Source organism: Hakea prostrata, chromosome 3 (genome assembly GCF_041222555.1).
Source record: "Hakea prostrata isolate BN-2017 chromosome 3, UWA_Hpros_2, whole genome shotgun sequence".
NCBI lineage: Eukaryota > Viridiplantae > Streptophyta > Magnoliopsida > Proteales > Proteaceae > Hakea > Hakea prostrata.
The window spans coordinates 67,198,419-67,213,407 of NC_142602.1; the positions used below are offsets into that span (position 1 = coordinate 67,198,419).

At 38.9% G+C, this 14,989-nt stretch overlaps 1 protein-coding gene across 1 annotated transcript; it reads left to right on the plus strand.

Moving 5' to 3' along the window:
• Positions 1–257: 257 nt before the first annotated feature.
• LOC149022834 (GDSL esterase/lipase At5g33370-like) lies at positions 258–2,686 on the plus strand. Its single transcript, XM_089150730.1, has 5 exons — positions 258–602; positions 719–846; positions 937–1,179; positions 1,844–2,096; positions 2,193–2,686. Exons 1-5 carry the CDS (start codon positions 371–373, stop codon positions 2,447–2,449), a joined length of 1,113 nt encoding a protein of 370 aa, XP_089006856.1. The 5' UTR covers positions 258–370; the 3' UTR covers positions 2,450–2,686.
• Positions 2,687–14,989: the final 12,303 nt, after the last annotated feature.

Sequence of the window (14,989 nt, forward strand, 5' to 3'; positions counted from 1 at the left end):
AGTAGCCTTTGACTTGTTGTAGTAGTGGTTGTGTCTTAATATTGGACAGAAGAAACAGGTATGAGAAAGCCATGAAACAGTGATATTGATGTTAGAGACTTAAACACAAAAGAAAGTAGCCACCAAAATAGGTAGGGTTTGGTTTCCTGAATGATTGTAGGGGTTGAAAGAACGTTGAGAAATCATTTACACAATCTTTAATTTCCAGTGATTAACTCTTCATGGTCTTGGTCTCAACTATATATATGTAGACAGAAGATATCAACTCACTAAGCAAGGCACATTCAGCTCAAGTGTGAATAACTTGAGCTAGAGAGTTGAGCTCTTAGAGTTTTTTCTTCCTTCAGAGTTGCCCTAAACTCTGATCTCCATGGATTTTTCTTTGGCTTCTCTGATAGTGGTTTTTCTAGGAGTAGCCATTTTTGTCTCTCAAGTAGAGGCCCGTGCATTTTTCGTCTTCGGTGATTCACTTGTTGATACCGGTAACAACAACTATTTGGCGACCACCGCCCGTGCCGATTCACCTCCTTATGGCATTGATAGTCCGAGTCGTCGACCTACAGGTCGTTTCTCCAATGGACGCATCATCCCAGACATTATCAGTTGAGTAGTTCTAATTTCTTCTTTGCTGATGGTTGCTTTTGGCTTCCTCTATATGGGGCTTTCTCAATTTCCTTTTTCTCCCCCTTCTTCTCATGAGTTGTTGTACTATCATTAGGTGAGTCCATGGGGCAGGAGACTGTGCTGGCCTACTTGAACCCGGCGCTCACAGGAGCCCAATTGATTAATGGTGCTAACTTTGCTTCTGCTGGGATTGGAGTTCTTAATGATACTGGTGTCCAATTTGTAAGGGAAAAAAATTAAGTTAATCTTTTTGATGATAAAGGATTAGGTACAAACAAATTGATAATTTGAAATGTTCATAATTATCTGCAGGTCAACATAATTAGAATGCCAAGGCAAATAGAGTACTTCAAAGAATACCAGCAGAGATTGACTCAACGAATTGGAGCTGCACAGACAAAGCGTCGAGTGAACCAAGCTCTTGTTCTCATTACAGTTGGTGGCAATGACTTTGTTAACAACTACTACTTGGTTCCATTCTCAGCAAGATCTCGTCAATATTCTCTCCCTGACTACGTTCGCTATGTCATTTCTGAGTACAAAAAGCTTCTAAAGGTAACTACTCTCTCTCTCTGAGGCATTTACACAAACACCCAATATTAGAGCCCTTGTTGTAGAAACCACCAATTAATAGAAGGGGCAAAAGTGAAAATTCAGGTGGTAGAATACGAAGTTTAGTAAGCCACGTTTGCAAAACCTACAACAAAGACCGGGGTTTAGCATTAGAGAACAATGTTGCGCATTTAATGCGCAGCATGTGCTGCCTGTCCATCGAATGGGTTGAAAACCAAAACGGACAGTCAAAATTAAATGCACAGTATTGAAGTTCAACCCTGACTTATATTTACACGTAAGCTGGACTGGACAACCTTTAGTTTCAAATAATTTTTTTTTAATTAACTAGTAAGTGACAATTCAACCATGACAGTAACTACCCTGGAATTGTCTTAAATGACACTTTTATAGGTGTAACCAGGGCAATAAACCCACATTCATTGTCTAGGGTAAAGATGGAAATTCACATGATTACAGAGGCTCATTGGTGCGTGCAAGGATGTTTTGGAGAATGCACTAATGTTCTTATATGCATGAATCCTTCCCATGCCAAACCTTAACGTGAATGCCTTTCCCTTTATCAAGAATTATTATTATTTCACAAGGTATATAAATTATTTTGTGGGAAAAGAAATTTAATGTTTTACAATTTGTGTATTTGCAGCAACTGTATGACTTGGGTGCCCGTAGTGTTCTCGTAACCGGAACCGGACCGTTGGGTTGTGTTCCAGCCGAGTTAGCCCAGAGGAGCAGCGACGGCAATTGCGTCGCCGTACTGCAACAAGCTGCTGCTCTCTACAACCCTCAACTCGTCCAAATGCTTAACCAACTCAATGGGGAGATTGGTACTAAGGTATTCTTCGCAGTTAATGTGCAAAGGATGAGAACCGATTTCATCAGCAACCCTCAAGCATTTGGTAAGTTTAAGCTTGTTGATTGGACCAGATTATATGGTCTAAATGGTTGAACCGGAAAATGGTTCATTTTTCATTCATTCATTCATTCAATTACAGGTTTTGTAACATCAAAGACTGCATGTTGTGGGCAAGGACCTTACAATGGACTTGGGCTCTGCACACCTGCTTCAAACCTTTGTCCAAACCGAAACGTTTATGCATTTTGGGACCCATTCCACCCAACTGAGCGAGCGAACCGGTTCATTGTCCAACAGATCCTTTCCGGCACCAACGAATACATGCAGCATGGGAATCTAACCACCATCTTAGCCACTGTTGATGCCAGAGTTGCAGCCATTGAATCCAAGGCCTAAGATTGTTCCATTCATCTTTTCCTTCTATATATTCTCTGCAATTGTTAGGGTTTGCTGAAAATAGTAGTCTGTGAACAAGTAGTGTGAGGAAGGCTACTAGTTTTCATAGTTTTTGCTGTTTGTTTGGTTGAGTAATCGTCTATGTCGTAGGTTATTACTGAAAAAAAATAAATGTGTAAACAAAGAAAACTTGCACAATATCTGATTCAAAAAATAAATGCTTATGGTTCTCCCTAAGCCTGTTGTTCAAGTGTTAGAATGGCTAATATTATCATAAAGATTCTTTAACTATGAAAAACATAATATTTGGTTCTTGAAAAAACTGATCATTTGTGTGATATATATCATCCTTATCACGCCTAATATTATTAGAAATAAAATCTTTGATGGAAACCAAAATGTCAAGTCTCCTTTAATTTTATTTCTAACATCAAGAAGCACATTTTAGAATTTATTCCAAGTAAACTCATTCAAATATACAATTCCAACGTCTAAAGCCCATGGCCATGAGTTAGTGTTGTTGTTTAATCTTTTTTTGGCCTAACAACTACCAATCTTATGTTAACATATTCCGGGTAATAAACCTAGAAGAAAAGTCATTAATTACATACATAAAACAAGGTGGGACAAACCACCAAAACCTAGAAAGAGCAAACAAATTTGCTCCATGAGCAATAATATCTACAGCAGAGTTTGAAGACCTGCTAATAAACCTGAATTCAACAAAGGAGAAATTTACAACAAGCTGCTGAATTTCTCTAATAATGCTTATACTCACCCAGTCAATAGATTGATTACTACCATTTACTAAAAATCTGAGAATAAAATAACTCTATCAACATAAGAGTTTAAAGTTAAATGAAATCCATCTCTATAGCTTTAGCCTCCACAATAGTGGCTGATGATCTATGACAAATCTTAGCGTGGTAGCTATAAAACATCCAACCGAATCCCATAAGATAGCTTCATGACCTCCCTGCTTAGTAATTTTGTTCCAAACCCCATCTGTATAAACTTGATGTATATCAAGAATAGATAAAACATGAGGCTAATTGTTGTTTTGACAAGAAAAGTTTCTTTGTGTAAAAGAAACACTATTGTATTGACATTCACCAATTTTCATTAACCAGAGAAGAGAACCAATTCATAATATTTGAAATTGAAATGCATTTATCATAAAAAAAAAAATTTTAAAAAAAAGTTGTTTATGGTATTCCAAATACACCAAAGACAAGGTGGTCCAAAGAACATCTATGATATGCATCTCCTTGTAAGCATGAAACTTGGTATAGATAAAATTGATTCAATCAATCATAGAAGAACCATGAAAATTAGTGGTACCAATTTTAAGGGGGACAGGCACCAGCATTCTTTTGCATAAGGACATGAAAATAAAGCATGTCATATAGTTTCATTAGAAAAAGCATATACAAGACAAATTGGGGATGGGGAGCCATTTTTATGAAATAAAGTATCACATACCGACATAGCTTTATGAGATACTTTCCATATGAAATATTTTATTTTTGACAAAGTGGGGATATTCCATATTTGTTTTCAATGAGAAGTATTGAGGATGATGATGCAATGTTGCCATAATGATCAGCAAGGGAGACCATAGAAAGTAAGCAGTCTTAATACTGAATGTCCCATTTAAAGATTTACTCCAAATTCACTTGTTAGGTGTGTTCGGGGAGAGGATAGGTAAAGTTTTATTTGGTCAACTTCATTATTGGAGAAGAGGGAAAGAAGGAGAAGAAGGTTCCATTGCTAAGAATACCAATCAATTAATTCAATGACTTTTGTTGGACCATTAGCAAATGGGGTGTAAATGATTTTATGGAAATGGGAGCTGGGTAACCATGGATCCTTATAAATGAGTGTATCATAGCCATGGCCCACTTGCTTGAGAATACCACGGATTAAAATCTCTCTACCTGCTAAAACGCTTTGCCATCCCCATGAGCAGTTCTTAGGACATTCGACTTTAAGGATGGATTTATGACGAAGGTATTTTGCAAAAATTACTTGTGCCCATAAACAATCAAGATTAGTTAGTAAACGTCAGCTCTATTTTGCTAAGAAAGCTTTATTAAAACATTGAACATCATGGAATTCCAAACCCCCTTCAAGTTTCTCATGCATAGGGTTTCCCATCTAACCCAATGAATACCCTGGCCTTTGTTATTTTTTCACCAAAAGGTGCGGATCAATTGTTCAACTTTTTTGCATATCTCATTGGGAAGTTGGAAGCATGACATAGCATAGATTGGAAGACAATATGCCACTACTTTGATAAGAACCTCCTTTTCGAACGAGGAAAGGAGTTTTTCACGCCAGCTGAAAAGCTTCCTTCTTAACCTATCAGTAAGGTTGTAAATTGCATACTGAAACCGTTTAACCATACCGAACCACGCCGTCTAAAACCGCATCGTACCAAATTCGGTACAGTATGTACTGAAACCGAATTTCTTAGGTACGGTTCCGGTTTCAAGTACTCATATCGTGGGTATGTACCAAAACCGTAGCAAATTGGTACCGTACCCAATTAAGGGATATTAATGTAATTTTACAATTAAAACACTTTATCTTTACCCTATCCATAATTCCCTATTTCAGTTTTTCATTTCATCCTTCACTCCTCTTCTAGATTTACTTGCTTTGTCTCTGTTAATCATATTTTATTGATTGTTTGATCAGAATTTCATTAGGATCTTAATGAACTAATAACAAAAGTAGCATGGGTTTGTTTTTACCAAAAGTGTATCGCACTAGATACCGTGCTTAAACTGTTTTTCTGTATCGATTTAATACCGAAACCATACTAAACTGGTTTTGCAAATATCAAAACCGTACTGTACTATGTATATTTGGTACGGTACGGTTCTGGTTTTTTGTATTCAAAGTTGGTACTGTACCGAAACCATACCAATTGACACCCTTACTTATTAGTGATGAAAGCAAAAATTTTGTTTTTATCTCCCAACTAAAGAGGGTATGCCAAGATAAATGCCATGGGATGGGGTTTCACAAATATCCAGAGTGGAGATGATATCAGTGCAAAGATCCTAAGGGGTTCTATGACTAAAAACTACAGCTCACTTTGAAGGATTGATGTGTAGGCTCGATACTAGTTCATAATCTTGGAGAAGCACATTGATTAATGACGCATTTTCAATTGAAGCTGGGGAGAAAAACATGCTATCATCAGCAAAGAAGAGATGATTGATCATTAGAGCTTGGGGAGCTAATTTAATGCCTGAAAGACGAGGAATTCCTTGATTGGATATAAGTCTTTGGGTGAAGGTTTCCTGACAAAGAATAAAAATATAAGGGCTAAGGGGGCATCCCTGACAAATTCCCCGTTGAGGGGGGGGGTGATACATTGAGTCAGATCTCCATTAACTTTGATTTGGTATTCCACTATGGTTATGCATTGCATGATCCATCATATCCATTGATTAGCAAATCCAAATTTTTTCATAGTATGCTTAATAAATGACCATTCGAGCTTATCATAGGCTTTGTAAAATCTGACTTGATAGCCATATACCTAGATCTTGATTGAGATTTCTTAATGAAGTGAAGATATTCATGAGCTAAGTATATGTTATCGGAGATTGCACGGCCCAATACAAAAGTGCTTTGATTTGACTACTGATGGACCCTAAAATGGATTTAAGACAATTAGTCAAGCACGGTCCGAACCCAACCCGGGAAGACCGAGAACCCGGGCCGATGGCGACAAGGGACCACAAGAGCCGAAGGAGGAAACAAACAAAGGGAGAGACCCAAAGACCAAAACCCAGAGAAGGAAGAGAGAAGAAGCAGAAGGAAAAAGGGAAGGAAACGAGACAGGAGGAGAACCGAGACGAAAAAGAACAAACAAAGAGCGAAAGAACCCAACGAGCCAAAGACACAAAACGAGGGGGGCCAACCAGAGCGAAGTGACCGAGGGAACCAACCCCCACCCACGTAGGGGCAAAGAAAACGGAAAACCCAAGTACCACCGAAAGCAGGAGGCAGAAAGAGGCGGAGGCGGAGAAAAGGAAAACGAAAGAGAGGAGCGACACGAAGGGGGACGAACGCAAAAGACGAAAGGAGCAAGCCCACCACAAGGAGACCCCCCGAGGAACGAAAGGGAAGGGAGGACGGGGCAGAGCCCCAAGGGGAGGAACCCCAGAGGGACAGAAAGGGAAAAGAAGGGCCCAGAGCAACAAAAGCCCGAGGGGAAAGGATCCCGCAAAAGAAGAAGATCAGGCACAGGGGAAGAGAGCCAAAGGGGAAGAGGAAAAAAAAAGAAGGAGAGGACCGTCCAATAGATTCCAAAGGCAATAAACGAGGGGGCAAAAGGACCACACAGGAGGGAGAACACCAAACCAGCGAGGGGGGGAAGATAAGAACAGAAACCCAAAGGCAAGGAAAAGCAGAAAGGAAAACAGACAAGGAGAAGGAAAGACAGGAGGAAGAACAAAGAAAAGGGAGGAAAACAACAAACAGGAAGAGGACCAAGAACGAGCAAGAACGGGAAGGAAAAGAAGCAGAAGAAACGAGGGCGAAACAAGGAGAAAGGAAGGATGAGAGAGGAGAAAAAACCACCGACACAGGGGGGGCACCCAGCCAGGAAAAGAGCAAGGGTTGGGAATGGGGAATGCCCGGCATCCGCCATAGGATACCAAAGGAGGCGGAGGGAGATCCAGGGCCGGCCCGACCGATAGATATTTAGGGCATGCAGAAGGTGGTTAGGTGACCCAGAGTACTACACCCCGGCGGGGGAGAAGGATAACCGGAGTTAGGGGGGGTCCCGATGTCAAGCGGGCCCACTATCACATAGAGAGGTAGGGTGCATATAATAGATAAGGGCTCATGGACGCTCAAGACCGGTGAAATGACCCGTGAGAGGACAGGAGACACCTGCCAAAGGGAGACCACCGGGTAAGAATGGGGTCCAACAGAGCCCCAGAGGATTCCATCATAGGTGGGAAGGTATTGAACCAACAGAGCACAGGCGGAGGGGAAATATCCGGACCAATGTAGTACGAGACCAAGACGCATTGGGCCTAAGATTATCCTGACACGCGCGGATCTTATACCAATGGTGATGTGAGAGAGTGGTGACATAATCCCCAACCAGGCGACGGACTTACACAACAACCGCGGAGAACCCAACAGACGGCTGAGTGCCGTGAGGGAAGAGTGATGAGACCGCCCAAAGAAGACGGGTATGACTTAAGCGGCTACCATAGAGACTTCACGATAGAGTTAGGAGCATAATCATTCACATATCATATCATGCATAATTACATTATGATATCATGTTATATGTGTGGTGTGAAATCTTGAGAATGAAGTGTGATATGATGTTGAGTTGACCTCACCGGGTCGTTGAACTCACATATGTCTTTTCTATTAGATTATACTGCGGTTATGAGGACTTATTCCAAATGGAGGATTCGTTGCTAGTATATCTTCTTGAAGGAGTGACCGAAGAAGAAGTTGACACACAAGAGCTTCATGCGATCAAGACGTCTTGGATTGGATTCCATTAGAGAACAAGTTTAGTAGGAAAAAAACCAAAAGAGGACAAAGAAGGAGAGAAAAGGTGAAACAGAGAAAAGATTATTCCAAAAGAACAGTGAGGATGCGAAAGATGGGAAACGGTATTGGAGAGACGTGGGTGGGGTGTGACACTTTGCAATAATCTTGTATGGTATTGTGCATAAGCTAATAGGTCGGAGATGTGAGACCTCTTGTGGATTTGTTTTTTTGGGAATCAAGTTGATGATAGTTTTATTTAGGCTTCGGAGCATGTAGCCTCTAAAGAAGAAATGTTGAATACTTCTAATTAAGTCCTAACCAACTGTATCCCAATTTTTTTGAAAAAATATGGCAACTAATCCATCAAATCCTGTGGTGCCTTATCACCCTTCATTTGGAATAGAGCATTTTTAATCTCTTCGGAAGTGAAGGAAGTGAAGGGATGACATAAGGTGGTATTTGTGGTGTCATTAATTAGAACAGGAGTACTGGTAAGGAATTCCTGAGGCGATGTGGGAGAAGAGGAGGAGAAAAGTGAAGTGAAGTGAGAATGGATTTCATTTTTAATTTGATCAGGTTCATGAAGCCAAATTCCACTGCTAGATTTTAGTTTGTGGATCGAATTTTTCTGCCTCTTGTGGGCTGTTGATGCATGAAAAAACCTGGTGTTCCTATCCCCTTCCTTGATCCATTGGGTTCAGGATCTTTGGTACCAATGTTTTTCCTCTGCAATGAGTTGGCTCTCAAGGTGTTTTCGAATGGTTGCCTCTTCTTGAGTTGTTTCAATGGTGGGAGGTTGTAGTTGGCATTGTTTAAAATGGTAGGTCAGCCTATCTATTTCTTTGGATGCATCTTGGAAGATTTGTTTGCTCTAATGTTTGAGAGATAGAGTACAGTTTTGAATTTTTTGTTGAAGTTGATACGCAGAAGACCCAAATCTAGAATTGAACCGGCTTGATTGAATTTGCCCTTGCAAATCAGGATGGTCTTCCCATTTTAATTCATAGTGGAATCAGACCGGTCTCTTTCTAGGAGGTTCTAGGGTTGCCTCAATGGAGGTATGATCAGATCCAATCATGGCATGTCTATGTCCATGAATGTTCACAAGAGCTGAAAGAATTCCATGTTGATGAATATTCGGTCAAGACATTCCTTTATTAGATCAACTCCTTGCCTTTTGTTAGACCAGGAAAATTTATTTCTGGTGCACTTAACCTCATGTAAGTGGCAATTGTTTAGAGCATCTCTAAATCTGTCCATTTGACCCTGGGATTTTGGTCAACCACCTAATTTTTAAGTGTTGCTAAGAGTTTTATTAAAATCTCCTAATACAATCCATAGTGAGGTGTTATTGGCACCTAGGTGAGTGAATTCATTCCAAATTAGATGTCTACATTCAGCTTGGGGTTGACCATAAAACAAATTCATTCTAAAGTCGACACATAATTATTATTCTTATCAACAAAGTGTGTAGATGCATAATGAAAAGAAATGTTAACATTACCATCATTCCAGAAAATTGTTGTACCTCTAGATTTGCCAATAGCACCAAGACAGTAATAATCTACAAAACCTAAATATTTTGTAAGAGATCTTATTTCTGCTTCCATTTGTTTAATTTCCAATATGAGTACCATGGTTGGCCTAGTTTTTCTACATAATTTTCTTAGAAAGATTTTGTCAAAGGTTGGTTACACCCTTGACAATTCCAGCATAATATGTTCATGGCTCCCGTGGGGGCTGAATTAGGGGAGCCTGCTTCACCGTTTTAGTTGAAGAAGAAACCATACCTCCTGGCATACCTCTAGCTCGCATGACTGATTTGAACCTCTTATGGGAGTCTGCACCAATTTTTCTAGCAAGGGCTAGAGTATGTGCAATTGTTGGAGTGGTGAATGTTTTTGTGGTGAAGATTTTCCCCAGTGACCAGTCAATTTTAGTTGTTAAATTGTGAGGTTCAAATGTGGGAGCAAATACAAAGATTGTAATGTCAGGAGTGCTCATGTGTTCGATGGAAACTGAGATATGTGGAGGGTCATTCATGTGTATGGTGGATGAAGAAGCCATGATGAAAACTTGAGAAAATAACCACACGACAAAGAATATATAGTAACAATCTGAGAGAAAATAGAGGATATTCAAGGTGGACAGATAGTAACTGAGATCAATACTAGGCTACTAACAGCAGTAAAACTCTTCAAAATTCTGTAGGTAGCTTATGGTCAGAGGTGGAGATTACACCAATGTTTAAAAAAGTACAGAGTAGGACAAAATAGGCAACTTACAAACTTGAGAAGATCTAACTATTGAAATAGGCTGATGGAAGGTCTCAAAAAAGATTATGCCCTCAAAATAATGATCCAACTCTGATGCATGGTTGTCAATGTGTTGGCCTAAGCCCATTTTTGAGTCAAGGCGACCTGGTGTAGCCTTGTCCCCTTGGTTTTCATTGCCCTCCATCGCTTCACCTTATCACCTTGACAACCATACTCTAATGGCCACAATATCAGTTAATAAGGCCTGAATTTATGCTGCAGTTACAGTATAACTCCACAAAAAGGTTCCGCAGATCAGGGCTAAAGCCACAGAAGCTTCACATGTTGCTAACTTTAAGAGATCAATGCTTCAACTAGACCTGTAAATGGATAACCGAAATCCGCCTCCGAATTCGCATTCGTATTCGTTTAAGGGTATCCGTATCCGAAAATTTTCTTACCGGAAAATATTCGTATCCGTCCGTTAAGCAACCGGATTCGGATTTGGATAATTGCTTATCGGATCGGATAATATCCGGATAAATTTTTATCCGGATAGAGTAAAGTATTTAAAATTTTTTCTTTAAAAATAGATGATAATCGGATTCGGATACCGGTAATCGGATTTGGATAGCAGTATTCGGTAATCGGAAATTAGAAATTTATAGTAAAAAATGTAAAAAAGTGACAATTATCAATCAATAATCGGATATTTTATCGGATCGGATTATTATTGGATATCCGATAAAGTTTCGGATTCGGATGCCTTCTCTAAATTTTTGCCGGATTCGGGATTCGGATAGCGGATTTGCTAATCGGATTCGGATTCGGATACTGGTGTATCCGAGCCGAATCCGGTCCGTTTATAGGCCTAGCTTCAACCCACGAAGTGCAGGCAAGATGGAAGGTATTGAAGCTTCAGATGTTGCTAGCTAGGCATACTGGACAATCCTCTATTCTTATTTGAAGTACATCCACGCTTCAAATCTTCAACTTGTTATTATAAGTGAAACTTTAAGGGTAATTAAGAAACCTTTCTGCTCCTCAGCCATTTTGAGTTATATATTCTCACATTCTTTCCTGATTTTGGAAGAACTTTCAACCCATCAACCATAAGGAAAATCCGAAGACAACAGAATGTTGTGATGGTTCATTTGGTAAAGGGTCTTTGTAACATCCAAAAATGCATGACCTGTTTAGCAGTTCCTAGGCTTAATAAAAGCCAGATCTACTTGACTTTCTCTTTTAAGGCGCCATTTGGTCAATGCAAGTACACCAAGGTAGAATAAAACAAGAGAATTATTGTACTTCACCACACTATTCAAGGCTGGATTTGCTGCTATGGAATCAGACGCTTAGTAGTTGACACTAGAGCTGCAAAAGGGCACCCTGTCCCTGACCCTCATCTATGAATACGGATTTTTCTTCAGTCCAACGCATTTAATGCCCAGGACGGTTAAGCATAGCATTTCGGGTCGTTAGATCGAAATTTCGATATTGGTTACAAATTCATATCGGCTGAAATTTCAGATATGACGATGTAAATCTTGCTTGATGATTAATGCACATGACCCAAGCAAAATTACGTGAATATTGTATCTAACCTGACCTACCCCCAAAGCCCAACCCTTACCTGACCTTGACCACAAAGCAGCATAACAGCTAGGGCTGCAACTGGGCCTGGCTAGGCCAACCTTTTGCAATCCCAACCCCAACCCTATGTGTTATAATTTGACCTCATTCCGCCCTGACCCTAGTTTGGGGCCAAGGATTATTGTCCTTGGCCCTAAGCCCTATAGGACCAAGCCAAGCTCATTCGCGCCCTAATTGGCCCTGGCCCTGGCCCTGACCCTGATTGGCCTTAATTGACCCTGGTCTTACCCTAATTAGCCCTGATTGATCGTGTCCCTAGCCCTGATTGGCCCTGTCCCTGGCCTAATTGGCCCTGACCTTGATTAGCCTTGCCATTGCCCTGATTGACCCTATGTTGGCCGTAGCCTTAATTGGTCCTATCCTTGGACCTAAAATATCAAATGTAAATTCATAAAATAATAATAATAATAATAATAATAATAATAATAATAATAATAATAATAATAATAATAATAATAATAATAATAATAATAATAATAATAATAATAATAATAATAATAATAATAATAATAATAATAATAATAATAATAATAATAATAATAATAATAATAATAATAATAATAATAATAATAATAATAATAATAATAATAATAAAAGTATCATAAGTAAACTAAAAATAAAATTCATAGAAATGCAAGATGATTCAAGCTCATACAAAATGATAAAATAGTCAATAAGTTGATACTGTTGCTTTAAACATAAATAAATTCATACTCCATAATTCTATATTAATCTCTGAAAGTCTCTCATTGCTTTGATGATGGAAATTGAAAACCTCTCCCATTACTTTGGTGATGGAAATTGAAAACTCCTCGCATTGATATCCTTATTCAAAAAAAAAAAAAATCATATTCAAAACTTTGTTAACAAGTATTCAAGGATACTTTAGTATTTATATTTTTTCGTAGTTAAAGAAAATTATATTTTAGTTACAAACATAGCTATTTGTCGTTAATAAGTTTTTTTTTCCCCTGAAATATCATATTGGAGGCAAAAGAAATATGTCAATATTCATGATGAGAAGTTAGGGTGTAGATTTGTTAGATATTAATTCTCTACATACTAGCTTTTATTATTTATAATATATTATCTCGCCTTAGTCCAAAAAAAAAAAAATCAATGATTTTTTGGAACTAAAAATGACTTAGTTTGAAAAAAAAAAAAATTATATTAAAAATAATATAAAAAGTGAACTCATAGTCTAATATGATCAAAATGACTGAAGGTCAAAGTCGAGACTTATAGTTATATCAATGTTAATGTGAAGATTAGGGTAAAAATCTAATAAATGATCATGGTCAAATTAACATTAAGACTAGAGCCAAAATTAGGGTCAAGATCGGGCCAAAAGCAAGTGGATGCTTACTACATTGGTAAATGAAGATATAATTTATTTTTATTAATTTTTTACAAAACATGATCATGTTTTTAAAATTTGACACGTGTCAAATATTCACCCATGTGGATTATAGTTAATTCTTCTCCATATGGGTGCAGGGTTCATACTCATATCAGGGCCAAAATCGTGGGCCTAGATCGAGGCCAAGATTAGGGCCAATATCAAGGTCAGGTCCAGGGCCAAGATCAGAGTCAGAATCAGGGCCAAAATCAAGGCCAGAATCAGGGCGAAGATCAAGGCCAAGATCAGGGTCGAGATCAGGGTCAAAATTAGGGCCAAAATCAGAGCCAAGATCAAGGCCAAGATTAAGGCCAAAATCAAGGACGGGCAGAGATGGGCTGGGCAAGCCGGAGAGTAATCCTAGGCCCGCCCTTGGCCCTAGTTCAGAGCCAAAATCTTTAGCCCAAGCCTTATTCGGGCTCAGGGCGAGCTTAGGGGGGTCAGGGCCGCCAGGGCCAAACTTGCACCCCTATAATAACAGCCCATAATTCTTTATTGTTAAGTACACTTTGAAGGGGGGAAAAAAAGAAAGAAAAAATAAAAATCCATATTGTTGCCCTACATTTACTAAAAGAGAAAAAGCCTACCAGGCCGGCCCATGTCAAAGTCTGAAGCCTTACCCGCCTGAATTTTATTTATTATTTTTTGTAATCTTTTTGGTAAATAGATTCGAAACTTGATTCAGCGCAAGACAACCTCCCTAAGCCGCCCTCAAGGCCAGAATTTTGTCAAAATATCAAAAGTTTGGAATAAACAAAATCAAATTATGGCACTTCCTTCCAGTGTAACCGATACTTCAAGCCCAGTACTCCACTCATGTTGTTGACATTACATATGTAATCAATCAATTGAATTTTGTTGATTCCCAAGGTAATATTGCTTCTTCTTCCTCTCCTTCTTTTTGTTGGACATGTATTTGGAATATCCCAACTTTGCCCAAAATAAAACATTTCTTATGGAGAGCCTCCCATGAAGCATTAGCAATTGGAAACTCTCTATTTCATAGGCGAAGCTCCCATAATCCTTTGTGTCTCATTTGTGGTAGGGATGTTGAGCATGTTAGGCATGCCTTGTTTCATTGTTCTCATGCTAAAGAATGTTGGAGATTATCCCCTCTTAGATTGGATGTTTTTGATTTTCATGGTAGCTCACTTCATGATTGGATCAATTTCATATCTATTAGGTTTAAAGCTTATGGAAATCTGAAACATTTGGATCAAATTTGGAGTTCCCTCATGTGGTGTATCTGGAAGAATAGGAACTCATTTATCTTTAACAAGACTAATCCTTCCATAGTGCATACTCTCACTACTTTTAATGCTTTATGTGCAGAGATTCAAGAATATTGTGGCACTACTTCTTACAGGGATGAGAGGCCCACTATTCGAGTGGAGAGAAGTGATAATGAAACAGATTTTTTTAATTTATTTGTAGATGGTTCTTGGGATACTAGAACGGATTATGGCGGGAGAGGATGTATCCTTTGTGTTTTCACCCCAAGATCAATTAGCCCAAACCTTTAAGGTTGCACCCTAGAAAGGTTACTTAAGGTATAATCAGGTTATGTTCACTGCTTAACAGAATAACAACAGAGAGAGAGAGAGAGAGAGAGAGAGAGAGAGAGAGAGAGAGAGAGAGAGAGAGAGAGAGAGGAGGAAATCCAGTGTCAAGAATGAACTCGAAAATAGGTTTATA

Bases quoted from the DNA above. Each gene is read 5' to 3' on its own strand.
- LOC149022834 (XM_089150730.1), top strand. From the start codon at position 371: ATGGATTTTTCTTTGGCTTCTCTGATAGTGGTTTTTCTAGGAGTAGCC. The intron at 603-718 runs GTTGAGTAGTTC...TACTATCATTAG, and splicing joins CATCATCCCAGACATTATCA to GTGAGTCCATGGGGCAGGAG. The intron at 1,180-1,843 runs GTAACTACTCTC...GTGTATTTGCAG, and splicing joins AGTACAAAAAGCTTCTAAAG to CAACTGTATGACTTGGGTGC.